We start from the raw sequence: 16633 nt of genomic DNA, 5'->3' as shown, positions 1-16633 counted from the left end.
ATTATTTCCGCCATCGTACCCATTATTTCCCTCTCTGTAACCATTATTTCCATCGGTGTACCCATTATTTCTATCTTGGCCATCGGAAATACCTAGAGACAGATGGATGCCTGACAGGTGTTGAAAAGATAAGTGAGAAAAGATAACCTCTACCGTTCTAAGCCAAAAGATAAGTGAGAAAAGATAACGTTAGTGTTCCAAAAAGTATAATAATGTCGGGGTTCCAAAAAGTTTTCCAACACGTGTCAAGATCTATCAATCTCTAGTTATTTCCGACGGCCAAGATAGAAACGAACCCAAGGTTCTCTCGTTTCAAATACACATTTAAATGAACCAAAAGAAGCCTCGTGAATCAGGCCAATTTAAGAGGCAGTAATGAAAAAGGAGGACTATGTCGATGTCAGAAGGGTATCAGGGTCTTTTGACCACCCGATTTTGAAGTTTAGCCCTTTTTTTGTTCTTGTTTTAAAAGGTGCCCGCAATCCGTATTTTCACTAAACATCGGCCCACATTTCGTACTTTTCTCCATCTAATAAGCATGTGGTGTAATTGTGGTTGTTTATCTTGTGGGCCCTCACTGGATTATACAATAATGTCTAGTCGAATTCTGAATGAAATTCACTAGGTGAAGGTCTTCCATTGATGAACTTTTTTTGGCAAAGAATCCTAAAAGAACCTTCTCTTTTCTTTTTTGTGTGTGCGCGTGTCATGAAAACACAAGTATTAGAACAAGAAAGATTATGGAGGAATGATAGAATGAAGGGGCGCCCTTGAAGCAAAAATCAGCTTCAAGGTTGTCCCTATTGGTTTCTTTCAGCAAAGTCAAGGCCATTTCCACTTTTTTTCAGTGCAATCCACTTTTTTTTGTGCCACAATAGATGCACTTTGCTGAAATCAACCAATAGGGGCGCCCTTGAAGCTGGTTTTTGCAAGGGCGACCTTCATATATTCCATCATTCCTCAAGATTTTGATATAGATACATAAAATATGCATCATTTTTTTTGAATTCTAAGCAATAATTAATAATAATGTGCAAATAACATAGCACAAGAGAGACAAAAACAAAAGAGCCAGTGAGAAAACAAAATTATAAGAATTTTTATCATTTTCTAAAACAACGAAAGCAAGGCATATGAATTAGTGATTGATTTGGCATGCTATAAGAACTGGGAGTGAACATTTTCCAAAAAAGAAAAAAAAAAGAAGAGAAAAGAATTGGGAGTGAATTTTACCCTCAATTCCCTCACATTCAAATAAATTGGACTCAAACTCGCAAAAACAAAAGACGAGAGAAATGATATTTCCACCTCCTTTTCCAGCAATTTCATTATTTTCAGGAGAAGGGGCAAATGGGTTGGAAATGTTCCTTCCCAAGAACTCAAGAAGGGAATAAGGAGGAAAACAAGCGTGAGCGGAATCGGTGAGTTTGATGATTTATGAGTTCTTTATCGGTGTACCAACCAGCGACCATCTATTTTTAAGGCACCTTTTTAACAAAGTCATTTATATGTCCACCCCTTATCAGCTGCAAGCTTGTGTAAAATGGGACTAGTCCTCTCTAGAGCGGTAGAGCCCACCAAAAATCAAAGACTCCTTATCACCATAAACTTATATGAGACTGTCATGGAGAGGAAAAAAGTAAAAAAAAGAAAAAAAACTTGCTTAGCCTCTATTGGTAGAAAAACAAAGGAGCTAAAGCAGAAACAAAAAAGCATCCTTTTCTATAAAAATCAAGAGATCAATTTCATATTAGATTCACCTATCTCCTAGTCTTGATCCATTCATATTTAGGTCATGATCTAGTTTAATTCCGACCCTCCATTGGAGTGTCTTATTAGGTCCTATTTACATTGTTTTTAATTCTCAAAAGAGGGCAAGGGCGAGTACAGTGAGCTGACTGGAAGACTTGAGTGAGATGAGTGACAAAAATGTGCATGCCTTATTTTTTACTAAAATACTCCTAAAATAATACTAAAATTTATTCAAAATCGGAGTTAGTTTTGTAAAATAATATAATAACTTCGGATTTAGGACTATCCCATAGGGGTGGACATGGTTCCGGTTTGAACTGAGGAACTGAACCGAACCGGCAGGTTCGGTTCGGTTCGGTTCGGTTCGTTCCAGCTATATATAGTTCGGTTATGGTTCGAAAAATCTAGAACCGGTTGAAATTCGGTTCGGTTCTGGGTTTGGGATCCCGGAACCAAGAACTGAACCGAGAACCGACCCTACTTACGCATTTGATAAAATCACCCCTTCCCCTTTTTATTCACTCCTCTTTAACGTGTTCCTTTGCCTTCAAAATTTTAATTCACCCTCCTTTTACCGATTTGCTGCGACTGTAAGTCGTAAAAAGTTAAAAACCAACAAAAATCACAATTGTAAAATTAAAAAAAAAAAAAAAACCCTAGCTTTCCACTCTCACCGCCTCCTTCTCTCCAACCTCGTAACCTACAACTTGCCTTCATCTTCTCCGATTTTAAGTGAAAAACTAAGTATGCTCTGCTTTTATTCAAGTTCAATGGGTTTAATCTTCTTCAAGTTCTTTTCTAGTTGCATGCCCACATGAGAAATTGAGGGTTTTAAGATTTTCAATATGCATGGCTCTCTCTGAGGGGTTTACATGGTTTTTCAGAGAAGAAAAGGTGAATATGTCATGAGATTTTTGTGTTCTGTGAATTTCTTAGGCTATTTTCTCATTGGGTTTTTTCTTTTATGTTCTTTTCTTGCATTTTTCATCATATGTTGTGCTTTTATTCAAGGTTGGGTAAACCCAGAACTGAACCGATTATATATGGTTCTGGTTCGGTTCGGTTCGGTTCGGTTCCAAACATATATGGTTTGGTTATGGTTCCAATTTTAGGGAACCGATTATATATGATTTGGTTCTGGGTATGCCCCAAAACCGAACCGAACCGAACCATGTCCACCCCTACTATCCCATGAGTATCTGTCTGGATCGAACGAAATTAATTTCATATATTCTATGATAGGGATTCAAAATGTGTCAATGGATACTGGTAAACTTGGTTAGATCCTGTTTTTTTAGTTTTCTACTCTTTTTAAAGTGAAACCAAAAAGGCAAGTCTTTTAGATTTATGGGAATTTATCTGGTCGGTAATATCCAGTGTAAAACCTAAAACCAAAAAAGGGAAGGGATATTTACGCCCCTTTTGATCACCAGGGACACCCAGCGTCAGTGTATCAATGGCAAAAGTGGGGCTAATGTACTGTATCTCAGAAAAATCTAGTAGCTTTGATTGCAAAGTGCACTGGCAAATGGGTGTCCCTGGTTATAAAAGGGGCGTAAATATCATTTCCCGAAAAAAAGCATAACTATTTATAAAGCCTTTTTTGACTGTTGAGTAAAAGCAATATACCGATGGGACAGAGAGAGAAAGAAGCGAAGAGAAACAAGAGTATAAGGTTCTTCTCTGTGTTTAGTGCGCCCCCCTTTCTCACAAAAAACCGGCAACTCTCACCAAAAACCCCGCCACCACAATGGGCTGCGCAACCTCGAAACTCGACAACGAAGACGCCGTCCGCCGCTGCAAAGACCGCCGTAGATTCATGAAACAGGCCGTCTTTTCCCGCCACCATCTCGCCTCCGCCCACTCCGACTACCTCCGGTCACTCCGCCTCACCGGCTCCGCCCTCTCCCACTTCGCCGCCGGCGAACCCCTCTCCGTCTCCGATGAAACCCCCGCCGTCCTCCTCCATAAACCCCACTCTCGTTTTGATAATGCCACACCCTCTCCCCCGGCCCCAACACCACCACCTCCTCCTCCTCCACGTCAGCAACAAACTTTCTCCCGGTCTCCTTCCCCAACTATCGCCAGTTCAAAACTCCCTCATATTCTCTCCGAATCTGATATTCGCACCCCCCTCGAAAAACCTTTCCCAAAATACCCTCATTTTCCGTCTAATTCCACTTACTCCAGCACGCCTTCACAGACTTCATCTGTTTGGAACTGGGAAAATTTTTACCCTCCATCTCCGCCAGGATCGGATTTTTTCCTCCGGCCGAAGGAAAATCAAATCGATGGCGAGGAAACGGAGAGGGAAGAAGTTCATTGTAGCGATTGGGGCGATCACTACAGCAGTAGCTCTTCGGAAACTAAATCGGACGGTGAGGATGATCTCGATTCCAAATCGGAGGCTGCTACAAGATCTAATTTTGGATCGTCAGTTGATCACCACTTGCCGCCGGAGGAGAAATTCCGGCCGATGGAGAAATCGGAGACTGCATCCTCTGCTGCTGGTGAATTTTCCGATCTGAAGATGGTGATCCGGCACCGGAATCTGGCCGAGATCGTGGCCGCGATAGAGGAGTATTTTGTTAAGGCGGCGGTCGCCGGAGAATCTGTTTCCGATCTGCTCGAGACTGGCCGTGCTCAGTTCGATCAGAGTTTCCGGCAATTGAAGAGTAAGAACAGAGAAAAAGACGATTTTTTTTCGGGAACCGATATTGGCACTACCTTGTTTTGATAATTACGCGAATTTAGCTTGTCTTTTCTTTATTAATTGGCTTCTGAGGATATTCAATAACCTTTGATAAAGGTTTAAAGAGTAAAAGACAAAATGAGTTATCGCAATTATCAAAAAATGTTAGTGCCGACATGAGTAGCTTCAGTTTCTCCCCTTTTCCTCTTTGAGATGATGTTTGGACCTTTGGACCCTCTTGTTTTGATAATGGCACACATATTAATTTGTTTTTTTGTGGATTTTGGTTTTGGTTTTTAGAGACTGTGTACCATTCGAGTAGTGTTTTGAGTAATCTTTCTTCGAGTTGGACATCGAAACCGCCTCTAGAGGTTCGATACCGGCTCGACACCGGTTCGTTGCAAGATTCGGGCGGAGGGAAGAGCCACGGTTCGACTTTGGACCGGCTCCTTGCCTGGGAGAAAAAGCTGTACGAAGAAGTAAAGGTATTTTTCCCCCTACGAAACTGATTTTCACACTCCATTCTTTTGATAGATACACTCGTCCTCGACTTTAATTGTCTATTTGTCTATTCTTGCTGTTAATTTTGTGGCAACCGGCAAAATCCCTTGCTTTTTGACGAAATTACTAGCGTAATCCCACAGCAATGTCCTGAAATTACATAAATACCCCTCATTTTGTGGACCCCAAAAAAACCCTACGTACGAGAAGGAGAAACACACAAATAGGGCTGCAACAGGGTCGATTGGGCCGAGTTTTTCAAAACCCTAGCCCAACCTTGGATCCCATTATCTCGGTCTGACCTGAGTCAGGGCCGAAAAACCTCAACCCATTATCCGCCCCACAGGGCTCAACATGGCCTGGTCCGCCCCACCCTGATTGGCCGGGCCGGGCTGGCCTGGCCCTGATTGACCCTAGTGCAAATACCTGTTAAGAGTGCCAAAAATAAAGCAACTACATAATCTATAGAACAAAATGATCAATAAACAGAGAAAGGGAACAAATAAGATAAAATGAATTCAACAACATTACGGCCAGAGACAATTAATAATAATATAAAGAAACATCAATCCAAGATAATAAAAAACTTTAGAAAACATACACAGATGGCTCAATTCTATAATAGAAAAGACCTGAGATATTAACCCTGAACCCGACCATGAGTCAGGGCCTTAAAAAATGAACCCCGACCTGCTCTCAGGGTTGGAGAATCTAGCCCAGACCTTGTTTGGGCTCAGGACGGGTAAGGGCTGACAGGGCCAAACTTGCACCCCTACACACAAATGCCCCAGACTTGGGTGTACTTCTGGTGATGCACCAGGGTGTATTTTTTTGGCACGTTTTCATTAAGGATATTATTATTGGCACTGCCAGGTTATAATAATTGCACAACCTAAGCCTGTCTTTTTATTTTATTTTCTATTTTCTTCTCATAGCTTTTAGGGAACAGTGATAACCTTGAACAGCTGTTTAGACAATAAAAGATGGGACAAGTTAGTGTAAGTATCAAAACATGGTAGTGCCAAACATCTGTACTCTTTATTAAACGACTAAAATAGCCCGGAACTTTCATAGTTTAAAGTTTAAACCCACTAATAAATGAAGACAACCACATCTCACCGTGTTCCGTGGGGGAAGATATTTTCCAACATGTGAGTCGCTTGTGGGTCCTACGTACAACTCACCAGTCATAAATTCTTCGAGAAAATAACCGGCACGTCGAGTAAAACGAGTCAGTAGCATGGAGAACGCAGTTTCTCACCCGATTTCTCTTCGCTATTGTAATTCTCGTTTGAGGAGATTTTGTATTGCTGACACGACCACGAATGCGACGGGACACCTAAAACCAGCTATTCATTTGATGGTGGATTTACTTGTCATACTCGGGCTGGTGTTTCTTCTTATGTACGCAGATAGGACCCACATTTGATACATATGAGAGGGACCCACCTTCTTAACCTACATTTCATAACCATGGGAGTAGACTAACTCATGTTGTACAAATTTGGAGTTCAAGGATTTGTTTGGGAGAAAAATCCAGCTGCATTTTGGATGCAATTTGTGCATTTTCTGTGGGCAATTCAATTGCATTTTGGTTTGCACACCCTGTTTTGATGCAGGGGAAATTTATATTAGAATTTTTTCCATGTAAAATTTGCAATCTAATTGATGAAGGCATGATCCAGACCCTTGAAATGGCATAAATACTTGAATGTGCAATCTAATATTAGCATGATCCAGATCCTTCATCCTAGGGTACCTGACTTATACGTTTGTGACGTGACATGAATATCATTACATTCGGACCGTTCGATCATAGAATTTGAATGTGGGTCTGTTGTGTTAATTTCTTATATGTTCATGTGTGAGCCATTGATTGGACAGTCAGGATCATCCCATAAGTGTAATTTTCTGTTCCTGTAAATCTGTAATCTTCATTATAGGGCTACCTGATGAAGGGTCTGGATCACACTAATGTCATGTGGGTTTGCTTAGATTGCATCCCATGCGCCTCTCACAGCATCACTCCCCTACTTGGAGAATTAACGGTGTAGATCTGTCAATATTCGAGTAGAACTAAAAATTTCCACTCTAATGAATGGATACCTTTTGAGGACCAGTTCCTGTGAAAAGATAAGCTCTATAACGGGTTTTGGGCTTATATGCAGTGACTTTCAGTAATTTGGATTTCATGAACTGGTCATATTTTACTTTTATTCATAAACTCCTGAAATTATTTGAAAGTATGCATGACTATGATTATGATATATTGTTGGTGTGTTTAGGCATATGAATATGATCATAAAATGTTGTTGGCGTGTGTAGGCAAGAGAGGGGGTGAAGATTGAGCATGATAAGAAGCTTTCATCATTACAGAGTCAGGAATACAGGGGACAAGAGGACGCAAAGCTGGACAAGACCAAGGCCTCCATAAAGAGGTTGCAGTCTCTGATCGTGGTAACGTCTCAAGCTGCCTCCACCACCTCCTCGGCTATCAGCAAAATCCGAGACGATGAACTCGCACCCCAACTCGTCGAGCTCTGCCATGGGTAATTCTCTCTCTCTCTCTCATGGATTTTTCTCTCTCATTCTGCATTTCAGAATTCATCATGAAGCACCCAATCCAGGGCCAAATAAGATTAATTTGAGTTAGTCTTACTTGCGAATGAGACTTTAGACTTTAACTAAGATATATATAAAACTATTATAACCATTATTTGCATAAAAGATTATACACAAATAAGATTATATGCATACATGAAAATAGCATGTATCATGTGCGAATATTATTCATGCGAGGGAACAAATTGCTTTTATATAAATAATATACACCTATAAGATATTTAGGGAAATGATATCAACAATGCAACGTTTTAATAGGATGAGCGAAAGCATCTTGTCGTTTAGTATTTAAAGGGCTGTCAGAAGGATACTACAGTTCTCAAAAACCTATTACAAGCCCTTTAAATGCTAAACGACAAGATGCTTTGCCCATCTTATTAAAACCTTGCAGTGCCGATATCATTTCCCGATATTTAATATCTATTGAGAAATTTTCATGTATAAGATATTTAATACTATAAAGAAATTTACATATTTTTTGGTCGGTAGAAATTTACATTTTTAAGGTACTTAGTGGTGAAAAGAAACTTTCCATTTATAAGGTTTTTAATAGCCTCCCATGCTACCCAACTTTCCCCATTATATGTAGTAAAGATAAGGTATTTGATAGCTACAGAGAAATTTACATTTACATTTATTTAGTCTTTAATAGCTAGAAAGAAATTTATATTATGAAGTATTTAATAGCTGAAGGAAAGTTTCCATTTATAAGCTTTTAAATAACTTCAGGGCCACCCAAGTTTTCCCATTATGTATGGTACATATAAGATTATCTACAAATAATTTTTAGGGTTATCCAAAGAATCCCTAGATCATGAAACCCAAGGGTTTTTTTTACGTCCATTTCACGTCGAAAGGAATGTATGTAATCGGGAATGAAAGAATAACAGCCTAAATCAGTAAATCACACCTTAATGGGTGGGGTTTCTTTTGGGAAATAAATAGTGGGTTTGCAGCTGGTGTTTTTGGATGGGTGAGGCATTTGAGGAACACTTGATAGATAGAGTTATGTAAACACAGTGAAGTCTTACGGTCTAAAGGAGCCCATCTCGTGGGGCTCACTTAGGATTTGCCGTATCTCTATTAACTCTAGTTGGAGGATCCTAACCATTCAATTAGTAGTCGCTCAAAAAGCCTCTTTTGTTTAAACCATCCATTTTCAGGTCACTGAGTTTGGATGATTAAGGATGGTTCAATTTGGCCATTTTTTTCACAAGGAGACTAATCCATAGTGGGGTCATACAGAAGGGGATGGTCTTGATCGAAGTTTATATAGAAATACATGTCCTACCGAGACAGAATTTGTAACTTGCTATCCTCTTGCCTAGCAGGCAAAGATTTACCTCCGTGGAAAGACTGATTCATTTACTAATATAATAGAAAAGAACTGTCTTTTCTGTATACTTTCCCCCGTTCCCCATAATTTGGTGCAGTGGATTATTCTTTGAGGGATTGAAATTGATTCCCAATGACACCGGGGGCACTTTGAGAATAGGAGATTTTATATGTTGTGTGGCCGTAAGTAATAGTATTTTTCAAAAAAAAAATACAGTGGCACCCACTTTATAGGATGATCTAAACCGTTTATTTGTTTGGCCACTACATAAATAGGTTTTAAGGTGTAAATCATTTCCATAGGATGATCCTAACCTTCCGATCTATAAAGGTTTCTAAAATGTGCAGTCTTCTATTGGATAGAAATGATTTTTGGGTTACTTACTACCTATTTATTATGATGTGGCCCAAGAAATGAATGGTGTGGATCATCATATGAAGTGGGCCCCACTGTACTTTTTTGAAGGACACTGGACTTTACCGCCATACACCATATAAAATCTCTGAGAATAGATAATATGAAAACTCTGAGCTGCTGTTGGATCATCAAGGGTGGTACCTCTGTCATACTACCTTTACATGTTTATAAGGCCTTTCATCCTATAATTTGTCTATAACTTCTTCGGTGGGATGCAAATTTTGCAATAATGTCACCAGATACTTGACCTTGTATCTCATACAGGCTAATGCAAATGTGGAGATCAATGAACCAGTACCACGAGGTCCAAAACCACATAGTCCAACAAGTTCGCGGCCTCGTGAACCGCTCAACAGAGGGTGAGTCCACCTCCGATCTCCACCGCCAGTCAACTCGCCACCTCGAATCAGCTGTCTCGGCCTGGCACTCCAGCTTCTCCCGCCTCGTCAAATACCAGCGTGAATACGTCCGGTCCCTCCACGGCTGGCTAAAACTCACCCTCATCCACCTTGATAACGACCCGGAAAAACAACACCCCTCCGAAATCTCCTCAGCCCTTTTCTCTTTCTGCGACGAGTGGAACCAGGCCCTCGACCGAGTCCCTGACCCGGTTGCCTCCGAGTCAATTAAAAGCTTTGTCCACGTCGTCCACGTTATAGCTGAGAAACAATCAGAAGAGATCAAGATCAAGAAAAGGATGGAGAGTGCGTCTAGAGAGCTTGAGAAGAAATCTGCGGCGCTTAGAAATATTGAGAAGAAGTTCTACCACTCGTATTCGATGGTTGGGATTGGACCTCCTGATGGTGGGTCCGATAGCGGGCCTGGTTTAGATGCTCGGGATCCGTTGGCGGAGAAGAAGTTGGAGCTGGGGGCGTGTCAGAGGAAAGTAGAGGAGGAGATTTTGAGGCATTCGAAGGCAGTGGAGGTGACACGTGCCATGACGCTGAATAACATTCAGGCAGGTTTGCCCGGGGTTTTTCAGGCGATGACCGGGTTTTCCGGCGTGTTCGTGGAGGCTCTTGAAGGGGTGTGTCGCCGTGCCGGCCATATTAGTTAAATAAGTGGTCTTTTGTGTAATTTTCGTTTGGGACGGATTTTTGCTCTTTTTTTTAATATCTTTTTTCCTCTCATGTGTAGATATGAATTTTGTTTTTCTTTTGTCCCTTTTTAATTCTGATATGGGAGGTCTGTATAGGAAATTGTTGGGATTGTGATTTTTGTACTTGCTAGCCGTTAATCGCATGAATAAATGGCGTTTTAATTGCTTTAATAAGTGAATTAGCTTGTTTTCTACGTGTTTTTTCGGGCTTTTTAATGTGGACATGCCCGTGCAATCGAAACCATTGATCTTGTAGATCATCATGAGGCAGTTTAACGGTCTTGATTTCGTGCCATTGATTGAATACTTAGTAATAATTTGAGATATGGGATTAGTAATAATTTGAGATATGAGATTTTCTGATCTTATCAGAGAGAGTGGATCAACTTAATATCATCTAGCAGGGTTTTGTCCGTCCGTTCGATCAAGGATTTTTTTTAAAAAGGAAGTGATATCCACACTACCATATTTTATATATATATATATAATGGTGCCACTCACTTTCTTTTACACTCTTCTATTAGTTTCTCAGAGGCTATTTCACCTCCCAGCTAAGGGCTCACGATACTCAAGATGCTATCAACATCCGATCAAAGAAATGAAACAAAGAAGTGCCAATAGCAAATTATGGCAGTGTGCATTGTTGGTCAAGGAGCTGAAGCCTAGGATAACCCATGCATATAGAGAGGCCAATCAGGTTGCCGACTTCCTATTAGTGTGAGATGTGCTGTTAGATTTTGGCCCTGTGACGACTGATTGTGAGTGCCAATTGCCAAACCGATTATTGGACTCGAAATGACGTTTAAATTTGAGTCCGACAATCGGTTTACCACTCACAATTGGTTGGTACAATCTTAAACGAACAGGGCCTTAGAAGGTGATGCTATAAGCATTCCAAACATCCATTGCAAGCAAGTTGTGTTTACTTTTGGGCTTTGAGGTAAGGTGGAATGTCCCCTTCTTGTAATTTTTCTTTCTTTCATTAATTTAATCCAAGGTGCCGCCCTTGGGTTCCTAGATAAATTTCGAGGTTAGAATAAACAAATTATGGCAGTGAGGATATGAGTCCCATTTTAAAAAATCCTTCCTCACTTCTAACTTTCTAAGTAGGGACAAAAGGTAGTGATGCATGCATGTACCAGAATGCCATAGCCGGAAGTTTCCTTCTAAAAAAAATCTATTTTGGAAGGGAGCAGCAAATAGAGACAAAACTGGCATCGGATTTTCATAATCAAGCATCCCCCTATTACATACATAAAATAACAAATTTGTTAATTCATCCTCTCATTCTTTATTGATTTTTCACTTTACCCTTTAATTTTGCCTTTTATCTTGGATCTTGTGGCTTTTATTATAAATTACTTTTTGGCTTCATTGATAAAAGGATCAAGGGGCAAATTACAGTACATTGTAGTCATAAATGGAGGATAATTGTTTTGGGGTGTTAGGTAATTTAATTAAGGTAGCTGGTGGCATCATTAATGCCTTCACAAGTGGATAATTAATTTTAATTATGGGTGGCAAGGAAAATTAAGTGGTGTGGGCCCACTCGTGTGATGATAATGTTGCAATGCCTACTTAAGAAATTTCTTTGTAGGTGTGGATGAATACTTCCATTTTTTTAGTTAGTTTTCTCACTGATATAGTAAAGCTAAGCTCCTTTGTATTCTGTGGGGTTGGGTTGGGTTCCACCTACAAAAAGTATAGACTACATATCTTTATTTTGTGGAGTTGGGCCCATGCCCCATGTGTCCACTAAGAAAAGTGTTGGGTGTATTTCTATCGAGATTCTTTCTTTATCTTAGAGGATGTAGACGTGTTTGGCTAAAGGTCACTGAAAAAATGATTTTTAAGGATAACTGTGCATAAGTGCTTTGTAAATTGATATTGAAACATGGCTTATTAATTAATTAATTAATTGCATACTAAGATAGAAAGGTTGAGGTTTCGTACACCCTATTCTTTCTTTTATTTTTAGACCCTGCACGTTTGAGATTATTCCAACCGATTGTGAGTCCAAAACCAATTATTGGACTCAGTTTTGGACTCACAATCGGCGGAAATAATCTTAAACCAACGGGGCCTTAGGGAGTCTCCCTCTCCTTGGCCGGAGAAATGTTATGAGATTGTCAAAATCACGGTGATATTTGTCCCTGAGCATGCATGTGAGTAGTTGGTCATCTTTTTATACTCTCATGTTGCTTGTGGTTGTTAGAATATGTGGGATCCCACGGTTGGATTGGGTTAAGATCTCACCGTTGGATCATCTTGGAGGTAGATTGGGTAAGTTGGCTAAATGAAGCAACTTGATAAATTAACCAAGTGGATTAGAAGAGGCAAGCAAGAAAGATTAGGAAAGTAGATTTGATTAGGTTGGATTAGAATATTCTAGCGTTATCTCTTTCCATAGTTGTCTTGATTTATTTCTATGTTTATCATGTAAGTGCTCTCTTTTTTCTTCTTACCTGCTTCCTTCAACATGTTTGGTTTATATTCATCTGTCTCCTATAGTAGTTGTCCTTGGAATCATCCCATTCCATGAGATAGTCTCTCACTGCATGGCATGGAACAAGTAACGTCCATGATTGAAGGACCCTCAAGCAGGTTGCAAATTCGTGCCCACAATCACCCTGAATTGGAGCTGTTTTGTAAAACCTTCCCCCAAGATTGATATAGAACCCCTTGTTATCCTTATTTTAATTGAATCCTTTTCTTGCAAAATCTTCCATATGTGAAATCCCCAAATTTGATATGTGCACACTCATTTTCTGGACTTTTTCAAAGTTTTGTGTTGTTGTCGTCATTATAGTAATCACTTGTTGTCGCTTCTTCTTTTTTTCTTTTCCATCCATTTTTCTTGTCCTATTTCAGTTGAGGTACCTCTTTGAGGTGCGTGCCTGAAATTGATTTATCTACTCAGTTGAGGGGCCTCGATTATTTGAGGTTCGTGCCTGAGAGTCAAATTCCAAGAGGATCGGTACTTGCTGACCCATTATTTCTTGCCCATCGTGGCCCTTTCTCACCCACGACATTGGTCCACTGTGACCCAATTCTTACCCATTCCAGCATCGGCCCATTGCGACCCATTTCTTGCCAATTTTGGCATTGGTCCATAGTGACCCAATTCTTGCCCATTCCGGCATTTGGTCCATAGTGACCCATATTTACTCACCCATCAAGGCTTGAGTATTATCTAGCCCTATCGAGGCTATGATCTATTAGCTTTTAAGCCCTCTTCGTGACAACAAGTGAAGCGACATCTTCTTCGGCAACCATCGTCTATGATCATTGGCATCAACATCAGTCTTCATCAAAGGATTTCGTCATCGATTTCTGGAAGTGTGCATCAAATCGGTTAATTTTGATTGCATTTGTAATTTGGGGAATTCTATTGTATTGGGAATTTTTTCATTATTTTCAAACGCATATCAATTTTCAATCCATATAGGTTTGAGGGGGCATGTTAGAATATGTGGGATCCCACGGTTGGATTGGGTTAAGATCTCACCGTTGGATCATCTTGGAGGTAGATTGGGTAAGTTGGCTAAATGAAGCAACTTGATAAATTAACCAAGTGGATTAGAAGAGGCAAGCAAGAAAGATTAGGAAAGTAGATTTGATTAGGTTGGATTAGAATATTCTAGTGTTATCTCTTTCCACAGTTGTCTTGATTTATTTCTATGTTTATCATGTAAGTGCTCTTTATAAGCACCATCAATTGTCTTTGTAATTTATCCAAGATATTCAAGAATAATAGAAATTCTCTAAAATTCTTCAGTGGTGACATACAGTTGTAAGAGAGAAGTTTATCTCTGGATGATGACTCGTGGTCGTTAGCTAGCAAGAGTGGTTGTTAAGGGATGACATAGCTGGTTGTCATAGTCCTCGGAGGAATATAAGCCACTTTATATTTAAAAAAAATAGTCTGGTTTCGAGGGCTGCATGGGTATCACTTTTTGGTTGTTTCAATTCACGAAGAGCAAATTATAAATGCAATGGATGTAGCTAGCAATTTGGGAGATCGATCTTGAGGTTTCCACTTTGATGCTCACATCATAGGCTTCACGGCATTTATAATTGTTGGAAAGAATTGGCCATGGCCTACTTGCAAGAAATTTAATGACCTCTTCCTTTGGCGGCCAAGAGGTTGGTGGGTCACCAATGTATTTGGTGGCACAAAAGCCTGGATGGCTTAGGGGTTTAGCTTGGCACGCATTTGGGTGCTACTTATCCCTCGAGACTACGAGTAACGGTGCAACTTGGGTCAGGTTGAATCGAGTTAGGCCAACCCTATCCCAACCCAACATTGCATTCCCTCAACCTGATGGTCAGCCCTAACCTAACTCGCCTCTGAATCTCTCAACCCTAACCCAACCCATCTAACCCAAAATTGAGTCGGGCTGTGTTTGTGTTCATCCTAGGACAAAAAAGAAAAATATAAGAAAAAAACATAACCTAAAGAAAATCTTGATAAAATTAGAGGACCGAGGTTGGGTTCGGGTCGGGTTTGCTACTATCACTAGCCAGCGGAGTGGTTTTTTTTTGTTGCGGTTTCCTCACTAACCACACCTCCAAAAGGTAAAATAACTCAATTACAATCCACCACCCAAACATTACCTCCCTCTCTCGCTATTATCGCCCAATTTTCCTCCCTGTTCTTCAGAACATCCAAAAAACCACGCGTCTCCTCATCAACCCGTTCCTCTCATGCAAATCCCTGCATGATAACGCACACCCCACGTGCCATCCTTCTCCCACCTCCTTCCCTACGTGTCAACACTCCCCCACTATATAAACCCCTCCAAACCCACCTTCCCTAAACATCATCATCAGATAAAGAAAATGGCGGAACAGCATCCTGACCGTTCATACAAGGTAGTGAAAGCAGCAACGGCTGTTACTCTCGGAGGCTCTCTCCTAGTTCTCTCCGGCCTCACTCTCACCGGAACCGTCATCGCCCTCACAATCGCCACCCCTGTGCTAGTCATCTTCAGCCCCGTTCTCGTTCCGGCCACCATCACCATCTTCCTCATCATCGCCGGACTTTTATCCTCCGGCGGGTTCGGCATTGCCGGAATGTCCGTAATGTCGTGGATTTACAAGTACTTGACCGGAAAACGCCCGCCGGGATCGGAGCAATTGGAGCAAGCTCGGATGAGGCTTGCTAGCAAGGCGAGAGATATGAAGGATAGGGCGGAACAGTATGGAAGGGGTGAGGGTGCGCAGACTTCTTAAACTGCACCCCACGGTGCATGATAGAGAGATGGATGTGGTGATCGACGGCTCTTATATAAACTGCATCTGAGTGGTTGTTTTATTTTTATTTTTATTTTCCTTTTCTTTTTCTCTGTTGTGGGTTTTATTTTCTCTGTTTGTTTTTCTTCTCTTGTTTGTTTTAGTATTTTCCTTTGGTATTGGGTGAAGATGGTGTGACCTTGTTACCATGCATGTGTTTGTATGTCTCATGACATGAACTCTTTTGACTGTGTTGATTCGGGAACTACGTTGAAGAAAGGAAGTAAAAGGAAAATTGAAACAAATAACGTATAATTTAAAGAATAAGTTGAAAGTATTTAACAACATCTCTGTAGCGATCGAAAAAAGAATAAAAAAGGGTTTTTAATTACTCTCTCTGGGTGTGTCACTGTTTCTGATTCGGTATACGAGGTCTAATCCATGTGGAGGTGCGTAATGCTGATTTCGATGTCCTTTCACTTTCTCGGTTATTTGGCCTATCTGCCTAAATGGGTTCCTGTAGATCAGTTTTAAGTTTATACACGACAAATCAGATAATCCTATGGTTATGCCCACATTGTACTTCGATGCTGATTGGAAGTTGAGACTGGTGGACAGGAGACGAGAATCAAACACATAAACTGAGTTTGATCATGAAACACGGTTGGTAATGACAATACGGAGTAGCTGGAATTGCGATGAACGAGTAGGGGTTGATCAGTGTAGACACCCAATCTGATAAAACTTGGAATCTACCAAGTGATATTTTACGAATGCGTGAAGAACAAAGTAAAACCAACAAGAATTGTCTGTTTCCTTTGATTTTCAGAAAAAAAAAAGAGGGTTAAAATCGTCCCAAAAACCTTTGTACCTACATTTTTAGCTTTATAATACACTACAATAAAACAGGGTTTTTTTACCTAAAAAAAAGAAAGAAAACCGGTTTTACCAGTGGACATCTGCGGATTCAGGTTTTACT

The 16633-nt window shown here is 40.4% G+C and overlaps 2 protein-coding genes across 2 annotated transcripts; both read left to right on the top strand.

The window, feature by feature from the left end:
- Nucleotides 1-3361: 3361 nt before the first annotated feature.
- On the top strand, nt 3362-10593 carry LOC143884963 (nitrate regulatory gene2 protein-like). Its single transcript, XM_077388857.1, has 4 exons — nt 3362-4427; nt 4745-4929; nt 7271-7494; nt 9585-10593. The coding sequence occupies exons 1-4, from the start codon at nt 3503-3505 to the stop codon at nt 10375-10377; spliced, it is 2127 nt and encodes a 708-aa protein (XP_077244972.1). The 5' UTR covers nt 3362-3502; the 3' UTR covers nt 10378-10593.
- Nucleotides 10594-15261: 4668 nt separating this feature from the next.
- On the top strand, nt 15262-15654 carry LOC143882838 (oleosin L-like). Its single transcript, XM_077386240.1, has one exon. It carries the CDS (start codon nt 15262-15264, stop codon nt 15652-15654), a length of 393 nt encoding a protein of 130 aa, XP_077242355.1.
- The last annotated feature ends 979 nt before the right edge of the window (nt 15655-16633 follow it).

The sequence above is a fragment of the Tasmannia lanceolata genome, unplaced genomic scaffold (genome assembly GCF_043159265.1).
Source record: "Tasmannia lanceolata isolate RefF3 unplaced genomic scaffold, GAP_Taslan_0.1 ptg000008l, whole genome shotgun sequence".
In the NCBI taxonomy this organism is placed as follows: Eukaryota; Viridiplantae; Streptophyta; class Magnoliopsida; order Canellales; family Winteraceae; genus Tasmannia; species Tasmannia lanceolata.
Note: the sequence above shows the minus strand (reverse complement) of the source record. Positions and strands in the feature narration are given on the sequence as shown.

Excerpts from the sequence above, each read along its gene's own strand:
- LOC143884963 (XM_077388857.1), top strand. The coding sequence starts at position 3,503 with ATGGGCTGCGCAACCTCGAAACTCGACAACGAAGACGCCGTCCGCCGC. Across the intron at positions 4,428-4,744 it reads GAGTTTCCGGCAATTGAAGA|AGACTGTGTACCATTCGAGT; the intron begins GTAAGAACAGAG and ends TTTGGTTTTTAG. Across the intron at positions 4,930-7,270 it reads AGCTGTACGAAGAAGTAAAG|GCAAGAGAGGGGGTGAAGAT; the intron begins GTATTTTTCCCC and ends TGGCGTGTGTAG.
- LOC143882838 (XM_077386240.1), top strand. The coding sequence starts at position 15,262 with ATGGCGGAACAGCATCCTGACCGTTCATACAAGGTAGTGAAAGCAGCA.